We start from the raw sequence: 24,423 nt of genomic DNA on the forward strand, positions 1-24,423 counted from the left end.
TACCGACTAAAAATATTAGCTTTTATTACATACGAATCCTAGCTCACATGCTTGAGGGTGTAGGCCTATATGCACGTAGAAGAACTGAAAGAGTAAGATATTATGTTTTAGTTTCGTGGAATATACTCCCTTTGGTAGGTATAATGCAAAGGAATAATAATATTATTTAGGCCCAATTGTATAAAACTCCCTGACTAAAGATCAACTTTGATCGAAGATCGAAAAGTGAACCGAGTTCAGACACATCTTCTATTGTATAAAACTTTTCTGCGATCAAATTACCTTGGTTCAAATGCAATCTAAGTTCACGTGAAAAGGATTTGGCAACATCGCATAAACAGGTGAAATACGTAATGCGCGGACCATGTTACACAGGTTTGTTCAGTGTTGCCAATCTAGCGACTTTAACTCTTTTTCAACAACAATTTCTTTTAACTTTTATGTTGCTTAAATAGGGATTTAGTGACCTTTTTAGCACCCCATAGTGACAAAATTTAATCTTTCTTTGTTGATAATGAGAAATCTAGCGACTTTACAACTCCTTTTTGGCGACTTTCCGTACCTCTGTTGGTGACACTGGTTTTTTGAGCAATGTAAATAATGGCGGACAATAAGAAGAAGGTTGACTGTTCTCCAAGTTGTTATCATGTTATGGTGTTTGATACTGCTAAACATAATAAAGCTTTATAAAACGACAATTTTCGTTTAGTAATACAGTTAATTGAACATTTATGAATGTACCTATCATATCCATTAATAATTAATGGTTGTTATAAACATAATATAATTATAGGTTATGTTATTTGATACTGCTGAACACGATAGAGCCTTGTAAAATATAAGATTGTTTGTGTATTAAGGCAAGAAATTGAAAGAAATATATATATAAATGTACCTATCATATCTATTAATAGTAATAATAATGGATATTTTATTTGCACAATCTGTCACTCGTATATTTCAAACAGAAAAGAAATAACTGAACTTGGATCATCTAACTTAATCGGAGAAATTTCTTCAGTCAAAGTTGACTTTAGTTTGAGACAAATTAATCTCAGATTAGACTTTATACAACACAAAATTCCAAGTTCAGCTGAAACAAGGATCAATTTAACCTCTGATCTACGATTAAATGGTTTATACAATCGGGCCTTATTATTTTTATATAAACTACTCGTATTGTTTTGTGCTTGCATATGGGCTGGTTTGATTGTGTTGACAGTCCACACAGAGGGAATTACTGAATTACTGGTCTTAACAAAACAAGATACGAACGGTTTGTACAGTTCCACAACTGATAAAGGATAAGAGAGCTTCAGCTGCAGCATGACTAGGTTCCAGATTCTTATCGTCTTTCCGGAGTTTTCACGTTACATTTAAAACGCCAGCCAGGTCTGCGTTCACGAGGCTTCCATCGCGTGAGAGAGGTACGGTTGTCTCGGTTACGCTAGAGTCCAAAGACTTGCTTTTATTTTAATTAATCGACAGTTTGTGTCGAGAGTCTAGACGAAAGAGCAAGGAGGAGAGCGAGGAGGCACGAAACACCCCGACTACCGCCGGCAGGAAAACAAAACGGGACTGTCCGAAACTGCTCTCACTCTATCACAAAGAGATCAACGACTAACCGACCGCTAGCGTGTGAACTGTGAAGTGAAGCGAACTACAGGCTCTACTCTACACGATGTCCACCAGACTCTATCTCGTGGTAAAACGGTAAGCACAGAATTTTACTTCCTCTTTCTGTTACGTAGTATGTATCAGGTTCCGGGATTGGTCAGCTGGGATGTCTTCGGGGGCGTTCACCGCACATCACAAGCGTGCCATTTAGACATTCTTCTTCACGACGGTATAGAAAACGAAAGTGGGGCATCTTTGATGCTCAATTGTGCGTTATTTATTCCTTTCGCATATAGTCAACGAAATAATACGATCACGGTTTACAATAAAACTCTGATTTGTCAATCGGTGCATCTGCTAAACACCACAAAAATTTTACTATTGAAGAAAAATTTTAAATTTATTGCTACATACACAGTGAAAGTGAAATAGCCTTGCAGACTGAAAGGGACGATAGGCTACAAGTAAATAAATAGAAAACCTATATTACGTTTTGTGATTTATTAAATGCACGATTAATTAGATTATTACTACGTCATACCACCTTTGACCAATAAAACGGTACGAAAGGACGTCTTTCCACCAATCATGGCTGCTTATCGCACAATTTTATCGCGTCCCTAGCATTTGTTTAATTTTATCGCGTCCCTAGCATTTGTTTATTTTTATCACTACCCTAGCATTTGTTTCTTTGTTTGCCAACATTTCAAACTGCACTGGTCTGGACGTCAAAAAAACAGAAAATTACAAACCACTCCAGTCGATGCACAGCACTTTAAAATATGACTCGCATTGGCATTCAAGAACAAGAATTAATAAAGATCACTGGTCATAGCTATGCATCTTCCCTGAAACCCTATTTACAAATAAATGAAGAGCACCATTCGGAAATCCTGAATAAGTTGAGGGATACACCATGTACATCAACGAGTTCCACTTCTTTTACGCACACGTCCAATATAACATCAACTGAACAACCAGCCACTAAAACATTCAAATTTGAAAATTGTACTTTCAATAATTGTTCCTTTTAAAATTATTAATGTTTATTTTTTATTTCATCATCGTTAATTAAAACGTTTGTTTATTTTATTATCCCTAATTAAAACTTTTCTAACACTTGTTTATATTATTTAGGTTATGTTATAGCTTCTGCTATATGATATTATGAATAGTCACGTATCAGATATTGTTTAATACTAAGATTTATTGAAAATCATCTGTCAAGTGACGTTGATTACTGGGATCCGGATGATTGAAGTGGAATGCAAATGTTTTAATAAAAATGAAACTGAATCAACAAAGCCTTCTTGACTAGTAACCGTCCACAGAGTTCAATGAAGATTCCATAGTTGGCACAACTGATAACAAGAAAACAGCTAAACATAACACACTACTGCCATTTAGCGTAATCTTTGTATTTTACAGATGGTACAATAATACATTTGAAGACAGTTGTATTTTCGTAAGCCAATTAATATTTTATTTTATTGGAGTACTTCGTTACTTATAATCTTTATATACTTTCTTCTAATCGTGTAATAGTCAATTAAATCCCACTCGAGTTTTGATTTTCTCTAGATAAATCAAAACCTCTAGTGAGATTACTGTTGAAAAATTGTTTGAAATTTCAGCAGTCCGCAACATCGCCGCTAACACACTCTACTCGTGATACAGATGTAAGAGGTCAACGAACGTGATGTGTCTAGTAGATGAGCTGCTCTCTGCCAAGACGTTGTCACTTGTTCGCATCGTGCAGTCGCTTGAATTTAAAGGTTTTTAAAATTAACTTTACACGAAAATCGTGCACGCTACTGAAATACACCAGAAGGATAAATTATTCCTTATTAGATTTCCTACCGATATGGACAAAAATCACGATCATACTCGCAATAATTATCGAATAATAATAATCCGAGGCACGACAGCCCATGAAGGACCATGGCCGACCAACTGGCTGCTGGCCTCACGTCCATATGCCGAAGCAGGGGTGGATGATCATTCAACCAGAATGAAAGTATCGTGTGGTTGGCACGATGATCCCCCCCAGCCGTTATAGCTGGCTTTCGTAACCGGATTTCGCTACCTATCGTATCCCCTCAAGTGCATCACGATGCTGGCTGGGCACTGGTCCCATACACTGGTCGAAATTTTATAAGAAAATTTCTTCCCCCCTGAGGACTCGAACCAGTGCGCATTTCGTAACGCGAGAGTTACCGAATAAGAGACTGTTAAATATTTGGCAAAAAAAAATAAGAAAAACTATTAACTTTCCACCAATATGATATTATAGTGTTTGTTACACACTACATGAGCTATTCGCTCTGGATATCTGCAAGACTATTTCATTTTCACTCTGCATATGATTTTGAATTACATTTTAATACAATACCTTTAATTTTTATAGAATTCTTTTCGTTGTTTTTTGGGGGGAAATTTTATCTTGTTTTCTCGATATCGAAAAAACCGAGCGTTGAGACAGTTTCGGTGATTTTGGAAGTGTAAATAATGGAATTTGTAAGGGATTTCTTGCAAAGATGAATTTCAAAGGTTAAGGATTTCATAGAGAAATATTTCTAGAAAAGGAAACTGTTCGGAAATGTAGTAAATTACGTGTGAAACGAGAGGTGCGTGGTAATGGAAGTGCAAACATTGTGATTTATAGTGAAGTAAAGAAACGCAGGGGCATAAAACACACGATACGATACGATGTAACGCAAAGAACGTGAAACTTGTATTAATTCAATAACCACTGAAATACAGTGAAGCACAACAAATAATAATGAAATAGACACAAAATTCCTATAGACTATTGTAACTTCGTTTCCACGTCGGTCATTACGCTGACAGTATCACTAAACAAAAATCACCAGGCTTTGAAAAACCTGCAGAGATTCGTATATGCAAGGCATAATAAAAGCCTAAACTAACCTAATCTAACCTGTCACAGATTCGTATATACTACAAGACATAACTAAAGCCTAAACTAACCTAACCTGTTACAGATTCGTATATACTACAAGACATAACTAAAGCCTAAACTAACCTAACCTAACCTAACCTGTCACAGATTCGTATATACTACAAGACATAACTAAAGCCTAAACTAACCTAACCTGTTACAGATTCGTATATACTACAAGACATAACTAAAGCCTAAACTAACCTAACCTAATCTAACCTGTCACAGATTCGTATATACTACAAGACATAACTAAAGCCTAAACTAACCTAACCTGTTACAGATTCGTATATACTACAAGACATAACTAAAGCCTAAACTAACCTAACCTAATCTAACCTGTCACAGATTCGTATATACTACAAGACATAACTAAAGCCTAAACTAACCTAACCTGTTACAGATTCGTATATACTACAAGACATAACTAAAGCCTAAACTAACCTAACCTAATCTAACCTGTCACAGATTCGTATATACTACAAGACATAACTAAAGCCTAAACTAACCTAACCTGTTACAGATTCGTATATACTACAAGACATAACAAAAGCTTAAACTAACCTAACCTAATCTAACCTGTCACAGATTCGTATATACTACAAGACATAACTAAAGCCTAAACTAACCTAACCTGTTACAGATTCGTATATACTACAAGACATAACTAAAGCCTAAACTAACCTAACCTGTTACAGATTCGTATATACTACAAGACATAACTAAAGCCTAAACTAACCTAACCTGTTACAGATTCGTATATACTACAAGACATAACTAAAGCCTAAACTAACCTAACCTAATCTAACCTGTCACAGATTCGTATATACTACAAGACATAACTAAAGCCTAAACTAACCTAACCTGTTACAGATTCGTATATACTACAAGACATAACTAAAGCCTAAACTAACCTAACCTGTCACAGATTCGTATATACTACAAGACATAACAAAAGCTTAAACTAACCTAACCTAATCTGTCACAGATTTATATATGGAAGATACAGCCTAAATGTACATTAGCGTGAAACTTTCGTATTGTGACAAAAGTTATGTTGGTATTACAGAGGAGACAACTGAAGGTGTTCGTTTAACCCTCGTATGAAAATAGTGTACCTATAAAATGTTCCTTCACTTACGATGGGGTTATGTTACAAAGAACCCATCTTATGTTGAAAACATCTTAAGTAGAACCCTAGATCATATATATCCAGGTTGTTCGGCGTTACAGACTTTGACGGTAACAACTTTTGTCAGGTTTTACTATGCTGCCATCTAGTTGTTACATAGGGAGTCACGTCATAACTCCCATTTGAATTGCATTAGCGACTGTACTGCCATCTTGTGTTCGTTTACGGCGAACGGGTGGCGATCCTGGCGGTTGTTCTCTTCAAAGTGCAACCGATTTTAACATATAGATGAGCAAACTATATGTGATCGGTGGTAGAACATGTTACAGTAAATACAGCTACTGCATAAAAAATGAACAAACAATTGCTGTAACTAACTAAACGCAGTAACTTAAAAGTAAATAAATTACTGATAAGCTTTATATCTTCTTAACTGTGTTGATATGAGGAAATTGCCTGGCTGTAGTTTCGATGTGATATTCTTCATTGTCCGAAGTCTTATCTCTTGCAGCGTCTTATCAGTCATTACGTCATCATATTACTGCAATATCTCTGAGGAACCACTAACCCCAAAGTCCAACATAGCACAGTACAAGACAGTTGTGACAACATCGTATTTTAAATTGTGTAGAAGATAATATAAAGTTAATCAATTATTATATAAGTATTAAAAGTATATATAGATCAATGAAGAGTAAATAAATGAATACAAATTTATCCCACCAATAAATTTGATGTAGTATACTGCACATTACCTAAGAAGGACGGTGCATTACTTGACCATCGTACCTAAGTCGAACCATTGTAAAGTCAGGAGCAGCTGTACATGACTTTGAGTCCCTCGAATGCTATTATCACATTTTTCTCCTAAATGCTTGTTGTTCGAAACTTATACAGCTGTATTTAATAAGAGTACTTGCAAAACTATTTCCACTAGGAACGATGTATATGCGAGCATTCTTTTATTTTTTTTTGCTACGCAACTTACATAATTACATTCATATTCCATTCCATTCCATTCCATTCCCTTTCTCTCTTATACCGAATTTTGCACACCTCTACTCCCTCTCACTTATCTGTCCGATTCCACAGTCTTTCTCGGTATCATAACTTAAATACTCGGTCGCAATATGACAACACGCTAGAAATACCACTGCACACATCATCTCTTAATTCTTCATCTTTCACTGTTGCTACTTCTCGTCACTGGAATTCTCTGCCGCCTGAAGTCGAAAAAAAAACGAAAAATCGAAAGAGAATTGGGAGGACAAATTTAAAAGGTACGCAAAACGCGTCCTTGCAAGGGGTTGGGGGCTGTACAAAACTAAATATGTGAGCTCCAAGCCTGTTGGCCACTAGTCTCACTCCGGGTTACGCTGCTCCACTGAAGGAACTCTAGAAAATTTTGAAGGGGAAGCCGAAATTGGACGTAACCTCTTAGGTACCACATACGCGAGGGGGACTGAGATTTGATCAAGTGATCACGGAACGGGACGAGGAGGAGATGGCTGGTGTTTGCCGTTAGGATGGCAAGACGCTGTCATCTGTTGTTCGATGACAAAGCATGTGAAGGCCGTCGGAAGAAGCGCCGTGAAATCTAAATCTGCAATTTGAGAGGTCCCTGTCCTTTCAAATTGCGACTAATTGAGTGACCTCCTATATTTAATAGACAATTTATAGGTTCTGAACTAGGGCATACGTCGTTTATAATAAAGGGGAATATATATGGGGAAGGGCATATAGGTCCGTGGCCCATTTCTTATAGGGCTCATCCCGACATTTGTCTTATGCCTGAGGAAAACCACGGAATACCTTGGGCAGGATGAGTTGTCTCATGTAAGAGACTAGCCAATTTGGCTATTATGTAGGAGGTGATTGTTGTCATGAGCCTTGTTGAATCGTCTCAATTTCGAGACCAGCCATTTGGCTACCACCAGCCATTTGGCTGCAGAACTTTAATTTCCTTTGAATGTAAATTAGAAAAATATCTAATGATGAGTTGCCAGACCTAACGCGTTGCAAATATTTAATGGAATGTGTTCCACTGTATTTATTTATTTTTATTTTTTTCTTATTTTTGTTATCTAAATCGTGTTTATTTATCACTTAACGCCAATATGTATCCCACTGTGTTGTTTTTTTTATTGTTAATATATTTTTTGTGTACATTTTATTCAATTGTCGGTTTCTGGTTTAATTATGTAAATCCTACTTAATTGTAATCTAATACTAATATGTATACTAATGTGTTTATTTTTATTTTTACTGTGTACATTTTTTTATATTGAATTATCGGCTTCTGTTTTTATGTGATTCGTATTTGATTCTAATAACATTAATATGTATTCCACTATGTTTATTTTTATTTTATGAGGTAAATTTTATGTAACTACCTCTTTTGATCTCATTATGTACCTAAATTGTATCAGTATGTAATTACTTAATTCCGATCCAGTTTTATGTTCAACTGTGTAAGCAAGTTTTAATCCTGGTTGAGTGTAAGAGAAGGCCTTACGGTCTTAACTCTGCCAGGTTAAATAAAACGATATTATTATTATTATTATTATTATTATTATTATTATTATTATTATTATTATTATTATTATTTTTATTTCTAGGTATCTTTATTACACAATGTATACAATACAGTACAGTTTTTCTTAGATAAATAAAAGAAAGTGTTAAAAACAAATATGAAACGAATATTCAGGAAGCTATTCAATATTGTAATTCCGACTTCGTATCTTATATCACAACCTAAGTCCGAGTGTCTTTTTTATGTGTCTTATTTTTTGGATCTGGTGACTTGCAGAAATATCACAAAGTGAACTGTAATGATGATTCATGCGGAGAGCTCTGTTAACCTGTCGAAAGCGAAGATCAGCACACAAGATATTATTTGTTTCTAGCAAGTACCAAGGTCCACGTGTTACAGTCTTAAGATAGCCTACCTAAACATTCTTGTCTTGTGGTTGTAGTTTGACACCAAACCTTTAAATTCAAGTTACGCTAGAATATCAATCTTGATATTCTCACACCTTTTGGTATAATCCTATATGTTTAATTTCACTTACATTTGATTCAATATGTGCATTTTGATCTTTTGACAGCTTAATTCGAAATGTAGATCTCCCCTCCGAAATCTTTTAAATATTTCGTATTTAGGCACATCTGACGTAGCCTAAGTTCATCTTCGTAACTTGAAACGAAATTAGAAGTAGTACAAAGTTACCCCAACTGGTTGTACTCGTACTTTCTAATCTCTATTCATCTTCGTAACTTAGAAGCGAAATTAGGACATAGTACAAAGTTACCCCAATTAGTTATACGCACTATCTTTACTCGGCATCGTCACTTGAAATGAAATTAGGAAATGCTGTATTATTATTAAAAAATTTCTTTATTTAAAGGCTGACATAGTGGCCACATATTCATGAATATATTAGAAACAAAAATACGAAACATGCAATTGAAAAAAAGGAAACAAAATTGAAGACTGAACACAAAAAGGTTCTAAGTGCCAAATAGGAAAACCCTGGAAAACTTTTTTTTGTGCAACTAGTAATGTATATCATACATTTTGAACATATAAACCTAGGTTTTAAATAAAATTACAATGGAAACATCCTCTTTTCTTAATGGATTGAGTCACGGACATACTCTATTTTGAACAAAAATAATTTTCAAAGATATTGGCACTTATAATCCGTGACGCTACAGCCCGTGAAGGGCTTAGACCGACCAGCCGGCTGCTGGCCTCACGCCCACATGCCGAAGCAGAGGTGGAGGATCATCCAACCAGAATGTAGGTATCGTGTGGTTAGCACGATGATCCTCCCAGGCGTTATAGCTGGTATTCGCAAACCGGATTTCGCTACCTATCGTAGCTCCCCAAGTGCATCACGATCCTGGATGGGCACCGGTCCCATACACTGGCCGAAATTTCATGAGAAAATTTCTTCCCCCATGAGGACTCGAACCAGCGCGCAATCCGTAACGTGAGTCCTAGGCAGGATGCCTTAGACCACGACGCCACGGCGCGAGACGGTATTGGTACTTACAGCCTTTTTTATGACCAGTCTTCAATTATTAAATAGTGCAGAGTTTCCCCAATTGGCTGTCTGTATTATCTCCAACTTCGTCATTCAAACGAAATTATGTAGTAGTATAAAGTTACCCCAAATGACAATTGTCTCCATTCAGTTTTGTCACTAGAAAGAAATTAGAAAGTAGTATATAGTTACCCCAATTGACAATTGTCTCCATTCAGTTTTGTCACTAGAAAGAAATTAGGAAGTAGTATAAAGTTACCCCAATTGACAATTGTCTCCATTCAGTTTTGTCACTAGAAAGAAATTAGAGAGTAGTATAAAGTTACCCCACTTGACAATTGTTTGCACTTGGCTTTGTCACTAGAAAGAAATTAGTAGTATAAAGTTACCCCACTTGACAATTGTTTGCATTCAGCATTGTTACTAGAAAGACATTAGGAGTAGTATAAAGTTACCCCACTTGACAATTGTTTGCACTCAACTTTGTCAATAGAAAGAAATTAGGGAGTATTATAAAGTTGCCCCAATTGACAATTGTCTACATTCAGTTTTGTCACTAGAAAGAAATTAGGAAGTAGTATAAAATTGCCCCAATTGACAATTGTCTCCATTCAGTTTTGTCACTAGAAAGAAATTGGGGAGTAGTATAAAGTTGCCCCAATTGACAATTGTTTGCACTCAGTTTTGTCAATAGAAAGAAATTAGGGGGTAGTATAAAGTTACCCCACTTGACAATTGTTTGCACTCAACTTTGTCAATAGAAAGAAATTAGGGAGTAGTATAAAGTTGCCCCAATTGACAATTGTCTACATTCAGTTTTGTCACTAGAAAGAAATTAGGAGTAGTATAAAGTTGCCCCAATTGACAATTGTTTGCACTCAGTTTTTTCACTAGAAAGAAATTAGAAAGTAGTATAAACTTACCCCACTTGACAATTGTTTGCACTCAACTTTGTCAATAGAAAGAAATTAGGGAGTAGTATAAAGTTGCCCCAATTGACAATTGTCTACATTCAGTTTTGTCACTAGAAAGAAATTAGGAGTAGTATAAAGTTGCCCCAATTGACAATTGTCTCCATTCAGTTTTGTCACTAGAAAGAAATTAGGGAGTAGTATAAAGTTGCCCCAATTGACAATTGTTTGCCCTCAACTTTGCCAATAGAAAGAAATTGGGGAGTAGTATAAAGTTGCCCCAATTGACAATTGTCTCCATTCAGTTTTGTCACTAGAAAGAAATTAGGGAGTAGTATAAAGTTGTCCCAATTGACAATTGTTTGCACTCAGTTTAGTTACCCCAATTCACAATTGTCTCCATTCAGTTTTGTCACTTGAAAAAATAAAAAAGTCATACAAAGTTACACCAGTTTGTTGTATGAACAATCTGCACTCACATTTGTTTGACTCTACGTCTAAACGGGAGAATTCCATGTTTTAATAATAATAATAATAATAATAATAATAATAATAATAATAATAATAATAATAATAATAGTATTTTATTTAACATCGCTTTCAGCACTGAATCTTTGTGGGCGAGAAATGTCAGACGTTCGACATTAGAATAATGATGTACCAAGACTTTTCTAATACAAATTTAACTATACAAAAGTTTGATTGCAAGATCAGTTACATCAGGTACAGCGTTTCTTTTTACCGTAAGTGTACGACACAAAACCAATAGCTTTATTTTCCTCCCGAAGGAAGCCATTCTAAGGATTTCATCGCCCTTTAAAATGCACCGCCCTCTACTGGGTCTTGAATCCACGAACCTCGGACTCAATGGCTAGCATGGTAACCACTAGGCCATATAGGATGACTTCACTAACAGTTGTAGTTGTAACAGTGACCTACAAGTAAACACCATCGTGATAACAGTCAGACTGGAAGAACCTCTGACCGAACACTTCCCCCCCCCCCTCCTCATGTGTTAGGGTTAGTGCAAAGTTTTATTTTTGCGCAAGAAGACATAGACCTTGGATTTCTTGAGTTCATGCCTGTTAATGATAATAGAAAAAAATCGTAATTACAAGAATTCTCATTGCCGCTCTCACATAAGCCCGCCATCGGTCCCTATCCTGAGCAACATTAATCCAATCTCTACCATCATATCCCACCTCCCTCAAATCCATTTTAAATATTATCCTCCCATCTACGTCTCGGCCTCCCCAAACTCTTTTTCTCTTAGATTTTCCAACTATACTCTATATGCATTTCTGGATTCGCCCATACGTGCTATATACCCTGCCCATCTCAAACGTCTGGATTTAATGTTCCTAATTATGTCAGGTGAAGAATACAATGCGTGCAGTTCTGAGTTGTGTAACTTTCTCCATTCTCCTGTAACTTCATCCCTCTTAGCCCCAAATATTTTCCTACGCACCTTATTCTCAAACACCCTCGATCAATATTAGGTCCCCTACTTTTTCTAGTGTTTATAAATGATCTTGCCCCCCTAATAAAAGATGTAGGTCATCCCATATTATTTGCAGATGACACAAGTATAGTAATTACAGCCAATAACTCCAACACATTCCAATCTTCAACAGAGGAAATTCTCTTCAAAATATGTGACTGGTTCTCAGTCAATTAATTAGTATTAAATTGTAACAAAACTAACATAATTCAATTTAAATCCTGTTCAAATTCAACGTCGCAAATTTCTAGCGCAATAATTAACAATAGATCCCTATTAGAAACAACAACAACCAAATTTCTTGGCTTAAAAATTGATAATGTGTTAAATTGGAAAAATCATATTAAAGAAACTAAATTCAGCATGTTTTGCTATTAGATCTATGCAAAAGATAGTAAATATCAATACCTTAAAAACAATATACTTTGCATACTTCCACTCGGTAATGAGTTTTGGAATAATATTCTGGGGAAATTCCACAGATAGTAACAATATATTTCAATTACAAAAAAGAGTAATTAGAATAATAGTAGGTGCCAAATCTAAGGAATCGTGTAGGACTATTTTCAAAAAACTACAAATAATGCCCATGGCTTGTCAGTATATCTTTTCATTAATAATCTTCCTCGTATGTAATCGTGAAAACTTTGTAAGTAATTCAACAGTTCATAGCATAAATACATGTCAAAAAATGACTTTCATACTCCATCGGCAAGTCTATCGTGCTATCAAAAAGGAGTGCGTTATATGGCAGTAAAAATTTTTAATAACCTCCCTATCGATATAAAAAATGAAACTCAAAACATAAGATTATTTAGGGCCAAATTAAAGAAGTACCTAATTTCTCACGCCTTCTATTCTGTAGGTGAATTCATGACATTCAATAACGCTTCATGAAATTGATACTAAAACTTTGTGTTGTACTAGTAGACTATATTGTAAATCTCTTCTGTATATATTTCATCTAGACTGTGACTATAAATTAAGATTTTATAATAGTATTAAGTTTTTTGACTTGTTCCATATTCTAGCTGTAAGCATGTATGAATACCATGGAATGTTAATAAATGCAATACAATACAATACAATACAATACAATACAATACAATACAATACCTCTGTTTCTCTCTCAAAGTGAGAGTCCAAGTTTCACAACCGTACAAAACAACCGGTAATATAACTGTTTTATAAATTCTAACTTTCAGTTTTTTTTAGAGCAGACTGGATGACAAAAGCTTTGATTACATCACTAATTTAATTTCGAAACTAGTAATCCGATTGAGGTCAAAATTTGCACACACCTTGTTCCTAATCCATATACCAAACAGTTAAAAAATTAAATAAATCGGATTAAAATTTCAAAACAGTCCTGGTGTACCGGTACCCTAAAAGCAAATTTTAGCAAGTAAACACTTCTTTGAGAGTTCCGCATTAGAATAATATTCTGACAAGCCATTATCTAACACAAATTTAACTATACCAAAATTATGATTGCAATATTTAATGTGAGAAATAACTTTATTCAGGGGTTCAGAAAGTAAATACATCAGAATGTCAAGGATAAATGCTGAAACAAAATATTTACATTTTAACATCTCGAGGTCAAATATTTTTCACTGGAACAAAGATTTCTCTATGCGATTACGTACGTGAAAGTTTGAAATTGGTCGTTTCTTTAATTGGTTATTCTCTTTCCTTCGATCGCAGCCAACGATAATCTGCCCGGGGAGCCCACGATATGGGGTCAGATATTGGAAACTATCAGAAATGTTCTACTGCTAAGGCGTGGACCTGGCTATTAAATATGCAATAATTTCAGCCACTGTCGCAACAAGTGGTCTCATGTCTGCGAGACACATGATGAAGTACTGCCCGTGACAGAATAGCCCGCCTACCACACGTGACGCGTTTCCAAGACACCTGTTCTACTACCAGTTCACAGTTCAATCCACTGGTCGAAACCTAAGGACAGCAGACTTTCAACCTAACTTACTTACAAATGGTTTGTAAGGAATCCGGAGGTTCATTGCTGCCCTCACATAGGCCTGCCATTGGTCCCTATCCTGAGCAAGATTAATCCAGTCCCTACCATCTTACCTCATCTTCCTCAAATCCATTTCAATATTAAGTCTCGGCCTCCCCGAAGGTCTTTTTTTCCTTCGGTCTTCCAACTAACTATTTACAGGGTGTTTCCGGGATAGTGTTACAAACTTTCAGGGATGATGGGGAAAGACTCGTGTATCAATTTGAGATAAGGAACTCTGGTCCGGAAATGACTGATTCGAAAGTTATAAGTAAAAATATAACCAGACTGAATTGCGTACGGGCTATTCCATATGAAATCGATCAGTAAAAACCCTCGCATTTTTTTAATACTCTAATTTTTTCCCTATTTATACAAGGTGCTGAAGGGAGTGCATTTTCAAAAATATACTATCGAAAGTCTAACGTTTTTCGTACTACTGAGCGACAAATTTAGCGTATTTTATAAAAAACAAGCCTCTTTCAGCGCTCAGAACTCTGGAACCATTTACTGCAGAACATTGAACGAGAGGTCATTTTGAAGCTGACATTTGGTAGGTTATGTTAAGAAGTAATCCTTATTTTTATTGTACACAGAGAGACAGATAATCTGATTTTACTTACTTTTAGGCTTTATGCCCATTTGTAAAAATGTAAAAAATATTGAGAAAAAACCTTGCATTATTAAGAGGGATTCGGCATTGTTTGCTTAGTGGCTCGGCAATAAGTTTCGAGGGTATTAAATAAATTATTTTCACACGCCTAGACTTGAACGGTTCAGTACCGCACGCACTGGCCAAGAGATGAAGATAAGCGAGCATTGGGCGTCATTTTACTCCTGTGTTTATAGAAACCTGTGATAAAGCTAGCACAGCCATGACTGCTAGACGACACATCACGTGTTTGTCTCCTGGCCTTGCTTGTCTCGACTAGCTACAGTCAGCTGGTTAGTTCACGCGCGTACTATCTATTTTCTTTATTTGATATTTTCAATACTTTCTTATCAACGTACCACCAATAAAAAATATGTGTTTATTTGTACTTTCAATGCGGAATCTAACCATATATTTTAAAAATATTTTTTCGTGGGCAAAGGCGTCGTAATGAAGAAAAATCTAAATTTCTCCATTTCCATAAAAAGTAAGAAAAACTGTTTACATGTCAATATAAACTTTAATTTCTCAGCATCAAAATAAACCATGATTTTGATCATTGGGTGGAAGGGTTTCGGAGCCACAATAGTTTAAAGTTACTAATTTTATGAAAATACGATAAATTTAAATATTTTTAATTTAAACACTATGAAGTTCTGATGCCTCAAACTTTGCACAAAGCATTGTATCATAGTTGTCTACGTACAAAAAAAGTTTCATTCTATTTAGAAATTGTAAGGTCAATTTTCTCTATATTTCGGTCGATTTGAGATGTAATAGCCCGTACGTTGGTGGAATACAGTTTCATGAAACATTATTCTCTTTCAATGGAAAAAATGGAAGGAGACACATTTCAAAGGTACGCGAAAACGAGTCCTTGAAAGGGAAATTGGGCTGAGAAAAAGCGTCTTTGCGAGCTCTAGGCCTGTTGGAATTCCCAGTCTTGTATAAGTATAAAATACGTATTCTTACATGCAGCAAAAGCGATCTCCATGGCGAAGTGTCTACCATTTCGGCAATCCCCGCGGGATAACATTTCCATTCAAACCTGCTCTGCTGCACTAGACGAAAGATTCCGAGCCAGCTTTGACATGCGCTATCAATTTTCTCAATATTGTACGAAGGGAGGCAATGGCAAAGCGGAAGCCGCCGCAGGGGAATTTCTGGGGCTGCGAGACGAAGTGAGGGGGAGGCGGAAGGCACGCGGTGGAGTCGTCGTCTCGCTGCATTGTTCACATACACAGACCCGTCCAGAGTCGCACAGCAAGACAGCATCTGTAGCGGAATTTGGGGCTTCGGGAGACGTAGCGGCGATAACCGAAATCCTCGCGAAATGTAGCGGAATTAAAAAAAAAAATCATTTTAGAGGCTTAAATTTGTATATTTTCTCTGAAACTTCCCAAATAAATATTCGTATTTCTATAAGATTTTGTAAAACTCTAATGTTTCCTGAAAGAATGCGCTAATGCTTGTAATCTTACTTACTTACTGGCTTTTAAGGAACCCGAAGGTTCATTGCCGCCCTCACATAAGCCCGCCATCGGTCCCTATCCTATGCAAGATTAATCCAGTCTCTATCATCATACCCCACCTCCCTCAAATCCATTTTAATATTATCCTCCCATCTACCTCTCGCCCTCCCTAAAGGTCTTTTTCCCTCCGGAATCAAGTGCCAAATCTCAAAACCTTATTCCTTTGCTCTGGTCGTGCCAGAGAATCAGTCCTATTCCGAGGCTTATTGTAGGGATTCGTAACAAGCTGTTTTTTACGGTGATGGGTTGTTAGCCATTCGCCCATCCCCCGAGCTGGAGGACCACCCTTATCGGCTGTCCACGACTGCTTATTCAATATATTCGCAGCTACCCTCCATATCTGGAGGCCGTCTCCTCTATCCGCAACCTGAGGACGCGCCATGCCGTGGTGATAGGGACCCACCATACGTAGAAATTGAAATCTCAGCTTTCTCGAATGCAGCAAAGAAATAGAGTGTCACCTGCCATTGTAAGTGTTTTATTGAAAATAAAATTATATCTGCAAAATATAAATGCATGCTGTGAGAACTATAAAATAGATTATAATCGTATCAGGAGGTTCAGCTAAGGAACGTGTGATAACAGTAATCCATCAACTTCACAGGATTCACCTGGGAAGGAATCTGATAAGATTTTATAATGCCTACATAATAGTAATATGCGTTACAAGAGCGGTATGTTGAAGTTTTCATGTTCGAGGAAAAGTCTGAAAAAGCGAAACGTAGTTGAGCTTTTTTAATTTCCGCGAATTGAAAGAAAACATACCGCTCGTGTATCGTACATTATTTTGTGCGAAGATCGTTTATTACATACCTGAAAGAGGAATTTCAAATTAGTTGCAATGAAATCTCCATCTTGGTTTCTGTTCAATGACGGCAAATTTGCAAAACAAAAATATTTATCTTCAATATTGTTGCTTTAAAATGTTTTCTGTTTTTAGTATACTCCAGCAGGCCGTGATATACGTCTCTCTTTTTTTCCCCCCAGTCTATAAATGCGAACTTAAAACAAACGGTAAGGTTATGTAATGATTTATTTTTCATTTTAATATTTTAACAATATTATTTATATAACATATTGCAGTAATAACATCGGCAAGTTTAATTTTGCCGGTCAAGGAGATTTTTTTCACGGCTTCCTTAATGTTACTTGCATCACGAATGCAGTAACTTTAGTGGAGTTGTAGAGTTTACTTAATTTTTGCAAATATTTAAAAACAATAATTAACAGTGCAATTTAGGTGAAATTGCAGTGGTAAGTTTCCAATTTATAATTACTACTATATTGAACGTCTCTAAAAATAATATGTTAAAAGCCTAAAGCAGTAAAATCAATATGTCACTTAAGCGGTAAGAAGAGGGAAAATTATGTGTGTTAGGTTCGGAACACTGAATGTGGAATTTTAGACTTTCCGCGAATTGGTTTTGTGCGGAAACCAAGCAAATACGCACGATCTCGCACAAATTATACCGGTACTTACAGATGTAGAACCACATTAATTTTTTAGAAGTAGAGCCATGTAACATGTAACATATAAATAACAATTTAATATTCACTGTGTATTCTAGGGTTAGTAAGCAAAGAAATGCATAATAAAAGAAAATTAAACTGTTTTGTGTTTTATTGTAGAGAGAAAAATAAGCATAGCAACTTGCTTTCAGACTTATCCATAAAATAAATACTTTTATTAAAATATATCGTTACACACTACTTATATTTCTGTTCACAAAATACATTTTTATTAATTTTAAGCATTTGTGAATAAAATGAGAAATAAAATGAATGTAATTCACTGCTTTGATTTTCAAACAATATAAATTACGTCAGGAAATATAATAAAATCTATTTCTGTATCCCTTAACATATTTCTGATTGCTCCATATTTGTTCAGTACCCACAACCGTAGCGGAAAGTAGCAACGGATTTCGCGTTTCTAGTGTTGGGTATACTGCAAGTCAGTTACCGCTATAAAATTTCGGACCAATGGAAAGGAGCCGAAAATTGTTATTCTATTTGAAAACATATCATCAGTGTACTGTAAAGGTCTCACTAATTCAGAATCAGAATTGTCAAAGCAGGCTAAATTCAAGTAATAAAGAAATATTTTTCACGTAAGTCATGTACATTCTTAAAGTTCAAAGGTTTATTTCTGAAAAAGTAGCCTACTAGATTGGAAAGAACTTTATACAGATAACAACAATTTTACTGAATAATCAAATATGGAAAGAATTCAACTTCAAGATACAAAAAGTCTCTGATATTGCCTCGAGTACTGAATTAAGAAATCTGCGGTGCTATCTTTGACGGTGACTGGAAATCCGAGCAGCTGGCTATTCTATTAACTGCACACCCAAGGCTCTAACAATGTAATTAAATAATTTTAAACATATACGTAGCTTGTAATAGTTATGAAAACAACCTTCTATAGTAGTGACCTGATTTCCGAAATAAAAAAAAAAGGGACACTTATTAAAGTTGACATGAATCAACATTTTATCTAAACATTCATTATTACTTGTGTTTATATTATAATGTCTGTGAGCAATAAGGTCCAGTTTTTTTAAGCAGACTAATAATTACGCAAGTACATACTAGAGTAGCATGGATACTTGGCGTAAGTCATTGTTGACAATTTTTATATGCATCTGTAAAACCACACTTAGGCCCGATGCAGACTAGCGTCATAAAGACGCGCGTCCATTGGTTGACGCTGCGTCTCTGTGTCCACCCGTCCACACGTAGCGTCATAATGACGCATATTGTTCCGACTTTTGGAATCTTTCAGAGATCCATGATGGAAGTGTACAGACGAAAACGTGCTGTTTTTGCGTATTTAATTTACAAAAACTACTTGAAGCGCACAGAGAGGCGGTTTTGGGAACATCCATTGGTTGCCAAACGATTCCTTCAAGGTACTTACTTTTACGACAATGTTCACAGAGTTGAGAGAAGGTGATACAAAATTTTTTCAATTATTTTCGAATGAGTATTAAATCATTTGATGAACTGGCATCTAAGATAAGTGACGTGATCAAAAGTGAAGATACTGTGATGAGACTAGCAATCCCTCCCTTAGAAATGTAAATTTTAAGGCAAGTTCACTCATTCAAAGTATATTGATATTGAAAATGAAATATGTTTAGTTTGGTATTATTAGGTTATATTTTCTAAGTTTTAAAGTATAAGTTTTAAAAGTATAAAAGTGAACTTTAGGGAAGACTTAAATAACTGATAAACAACGATATTGATTAGCTATCTAGCATTTGAATACATAATCTATTACTGAAACATTACAAAAATTAATACAATTACACTGCACTTACATGAACAACAATTAGGTCTAAAGAAACTGAAACAAGTCTACAGACTCGGTGCAGTCTTCTAGTGAGTGTGCGGAAGTTGAAATGTTGCTCATCGCAGGAGAACATTGAACAGAGAGGATACTGCCAGGGAACACGTGGCTGGTTTTGGGAAGGAAAATGCTGCTCCTGAGGAACATTGTGCTGTGTATGGGTTGCGGTATGAATAACAGACAGTCTTATTTTCTTGGCAAAGTCCAAAACTCCACTCCTAAAATCCAATTTTTGTTCAACATTAAAAGTACTGACGATTGCAATCAGAGACTAAAAAAAAAGACCTATCATCGTTAGGCTTAGGAGCAGGAACATTAGGGATTGGAGTCTTCATGAAAGATATCATAGTATCCTCCAAATCCCTTCGTCGCTTTGCTGGACGCTCAGAGAGGAAAGGTGGGTTAGCTGAGGCATTCCCCACTTGAAACATCTGGGAATTTTTTAATCGCTTCAATAAATAATTCTACATCGATTTCGCTGTCCATACTAAGCCGATAGACGCACGTGTGAATTGAACAACAGTCAACAATGAAGTGCCAGAACGCAGCAGCCAGCGGTGACGCTGCGTTCTGGCAGAACCCGCAACTAGAAAATTAACGCTGCGTCACCGCCGTCTATCTTTACCTGACGCTGCGTCCCGGGGACCACATGTGTATGGGTCACTTTAGAACAATGTACTTCTAAACCGCGCATCAATGGGACGCTGCGTCACAGCGTCCTTTTAACGCTAGTCTGCATCGGGCCTTACGCTTCAGCATCTTAGCTAACACATGGTTACCAACATGTGGTCTCAACACATTAAACTCGTTATCTAGTTTTATGTATGCTGTATTACGTAATTATAATATTTGACGTGTTCAATGTTGACTTTTAGTGAATAACTTTACTGTAGAATATATGGAAACGCAATGAAACTCGTTAAACCTCATACAAATAACACGAACATAACACGCTTACAAAAACCTTTTACAACCGACAACAATTTACAAATAGGAAGAAGCTAGAAAACCTGAAGCGGAGGATAATCTCATTACACAATCTAGTATATACAGTCACGAAGCTCAATACGTAGTAAATATGCATCCATAAATAGCTGCTAACCACTAGGATCGCTACTATCGCCTCTTTACAGACAATGCAAAATAGTACCTACACAGTCTATTGTTCTTAGTACCCTCACAACTCAAGCTTCGTGACTGTATATACTAGAGCATAGGCAAATAAATAGACTGTGTCATTGCCACCTGGTGGTAGAATTATCAAACCTTTTGATTATCGATCTAAGCTCCGAGGTATCGATTATTATCGAACTGAATTCATTACGGTGACATCTGATGGAAATAGTATAGAATTAATGTTTTAAGTGATTGTTAAATAAAATTATTTATTTATTTATTTATTTATTCATTCGAATGACAGGTACATAGATACTTATGTTTGACCTAAACACAACCTCAAGATTAAAACAATTAACTTGATACAACTTAAAATTAAATCTAATGTAGGAACTAAACAAAAATCTTAAAGAACTAAAAACTAAGAACTAAAGAGGCATAAGGCTTTTCGCTTCCCAGTATCTGGCACATTCTGTCAGTGATTTTAGAGCTGGGCAGCGTTGGAGATGATCCCTATTCATCGCTTCTTGAAGGTCACAGAGGATACAGGTTGGATTTTGGTAAATACCGAAACGGTGGAGATGCTGCGCCAAGCAGTCATGACCAGTTGCGAGGCGGTTGAATAAAATAAAAGAAAAAATATTTACACTGTAATTTAAAAAAAAGGGGATATTTGGCGTCCCGAGCGTACTTTTCTCGGGACAGGGGACACGAGACCGAAAAAAGTTACAATCCCGTTTTAAACGGGACGTCTGATCACCCTATTCTATACTAACTAAAATTAATTTAGAAAATGATGTATGGTGTGCGAAGTAAAGGTAAGAAAGACTTGGCTATAATGACCCGAAAGATTTCAATTTTTCGAGTGATGACAAAGCAAATTCTACGCTTGAGTTCACAAGGTCAGAGATAATAGACTTGACACATGCCAAAGATATCTATTATGAACAATAAATACAAGTTTTTGTATGAGATGTCGGTCGTTCACCCCGATGCTCTCGTTTAGAAACGAAAACAATAGCACAGGGAAGTCACGGAAGTTCGATAAAACTAATCATATCTTATGTATTCGAAACAATGGCCCCTGGATGAGTTCAATTTTGAAAAACAGAAATATTAAACAATCGTTGAAATAAATTTTGTAACAGCAAATCACGCATCGTGACAATGCACGCTAACCTCTACTTATTGATTTAAATTGACACTTCATTAATATCCATCGACTGAATTCATACACAAGAGACAATGCTCCAAATCTCCCTCGAACAGCCGCCGCTGATTCAAAGTAAAGTGAAGGAGATAGCAAGAACTCTCTTGGAATGCTAGAAGAGGTAGAAATAATTGTACTTACAGGTGTAAATTAGTGGAGAAGAAAAAAGCGGAAAAGGTGTACCATGCACAATATCTTATTGCATGAAACTTTCTCCTATTGAAAAATAATGAGGCTTATTGCATCTCGAATGGATTAAAACGTAGGGGATTAGAAAACGATACAATTGTACCGATTAACAGTATGTTCAGGTATCACTAGAGACGAAGTCCAATATCCTAAAACCGGGTGTGTTGTGTTGATCATTCCTTCGATCCAAATTGTCTTAACACTAAATTTTTCTTGTTTAATTCTTTAGAATCACAGTAAATGTAACTAAACGCATCTAAATTTTGCTATTATTATTATTATTATTATTATTATTATTATTATTATTATTATTATTATTATTATTACATACATACATACATACAAATGGCTTTTAAGGAACCCGAAGGTTCATTGCCGCCCTCACATAAGCCCACCATTGGTCCCTATCCTGTGCAAGATTAATCCAGTCTCTATCATCATACCCCACCTCCCTCAAATCCATTTTAATATTATCCTCCCATCTGCGTCTCGGCCTCCCTAAAGGTCTTTATCCCTCCGGTCTCCCAACTAACACTCTATATGCATTTCTGGATTCTCCCATACGTGCTACATGCCCTGCCCATCTCAAACGTCTGGATTTAATGTTCCTAATTATGTCAGGTGAAGAATACAATGCGTGCACTTCTGTGTTGTGTAACTTTCTCCATTCTCCTGTAACTTCATCCCTCTTAGCCCTAAATATTTTCCTAAGCACCTTATTCTCAAACACCCTTAACCTATGTTCCTCTCTCAGAGTGAGAGTCCAAGTTTCACAACCATACAGAAGAACCGGTAATATAACTGTTTTATAAATTCTAACTTTCAGATTTTTTGACAGCAGACTAGATGTTTCAACCAAATAATAACAGGCATTTCCCATATTTATTCTGCGTTTAATTTCCTCCCGAGTATCATTTATATTTGTTACTGTTGCTCCAAGATATTTGAATTTTTCCACCTCTTCGAAGGCTAAATTTCCAATTTTTATATTTCCATTTCGTACAATATTCTGGTCACGAGACATAATCATATACTTTGTCTTTTCGGGATTTACTTCCAAACCGATCACGTTACTTGCTTCAAGTAAAATTTCCGTGTTTTCCCTAATCGTTTGTGTATTTTCTCCTAACATATTCACGTCATCCGCATAGACAAGACGCTGATGTAACCCGTTCAATTCCAAACCCTGCCTGTTATCCTGGACTTTCCTAATGGCATATTCTAGAGCGAAGTTAAAAAGTAAAGGTGATAGTGCATCTCCCTGCTTTAGCCCGCAGTGAATTGGAAAAGCATCAGATAGAAACTGACCTATACGGACTCTGCTGTACGTTTCACTGAGACACATTTTAATTAATCGAACTAGTTTCTTGGGAATACCAAATTCAATAAGAATATCATATAATACTTCCCTCTTAACCGAGTCATATGCCTTTTTGAAATCCATGAATAACTGATGTACTGTACCCTTATACTCCCATTTTTTCTCCATTATCTGTCGAATACAAAAAATCTGATCAATAGTCGATCTATTACGCCGAAAACCGCACTGATGATCCCCAATAATTTCATCTACGTACGGAGTTAATCTTCTCAAAAGAATATTGGAGAAAATTTTGTACGACGTCAACAAAAGTGATATTCCTCGAAAGTTACCACAGTTGGTTTTGTCCCCCTTTTTAAAAATAGGTACAATTATGGACTCCTTCCATTGTTCTGGTACAATTTCCCTTTCTCAAATAGCAAGTACAAGTTTATAAATTTCGCTATATAATGCACTTCCACCCTCTTGTATTAATTCTGCTGGAATTTGATCGATACCTGGAGACTTGTAGTTTTTCAAATTTTCTATCGCAATTTCGACTTCTGAAAGCGTGGGTTCGGGTATAAATGGCTCAGCAGTTTGTATTTCAATTTCGTCCCGATCATTTCTATTTGGCCTGTGTACATTTAGTAGTTGCGCAAAATAGTTTTTTCATCTGTTTAGGATTGATGGAGAGGCATTATTATTATTATTATTATTATTATTATTATTCAATTGTTTTCTGTATTGATATTACATATTTATATATATTTTTTAACAATTTATTGATCGATCAGCGCATTTTGCGCTACACTGATCATTTCTAAATAAAATATAAATATAATACATGACACTGAATTGCGGGCAGCCTAGA

General features: G+C 35.9%; 1 protein-coding gene across 1 annotated transcript in view; it reads left to right on the forward strand.

Annotated features, from left to right (window-relative positions):
* Positions 1-1,565: 1,565 nt before the first annotated feature.
* Pepck1 (Phosphoenolpyruvate carboxykinase 1) overlaps positions 1,566-24,423 on the forward strand; it is a 242,230-nt gene continuing 219,372 nt past the window's right edge. Inside the window, exon 1 of the mRNA XM_069819981.1 lies at positions 1,566-1,713. Within this exon, the coding sequence (XP_069676082.1) occupies positions 1,682-1,713 (32 nt within the window). The 5' untranslated portion in view covers positions 1,566-1,681. The remainder of the gene's footprint in view (positions 1,714-24,423) is intronic.

This window comes from Periplaneta americana, chromosome 3 (genome assembly GCF_040183065.1).
Source record: "Periplaneta americana isolate PAMFEO1 chromosome 3, P.americana_PAMFEO1_priV1, whole genome shotgun sequence".
Lineage (NCBI taxonomy): Eukaryota > Metazoa > Arthropoda > Insecta > Blattodea > Blattidae > Periplaneta > Periplaneta americana.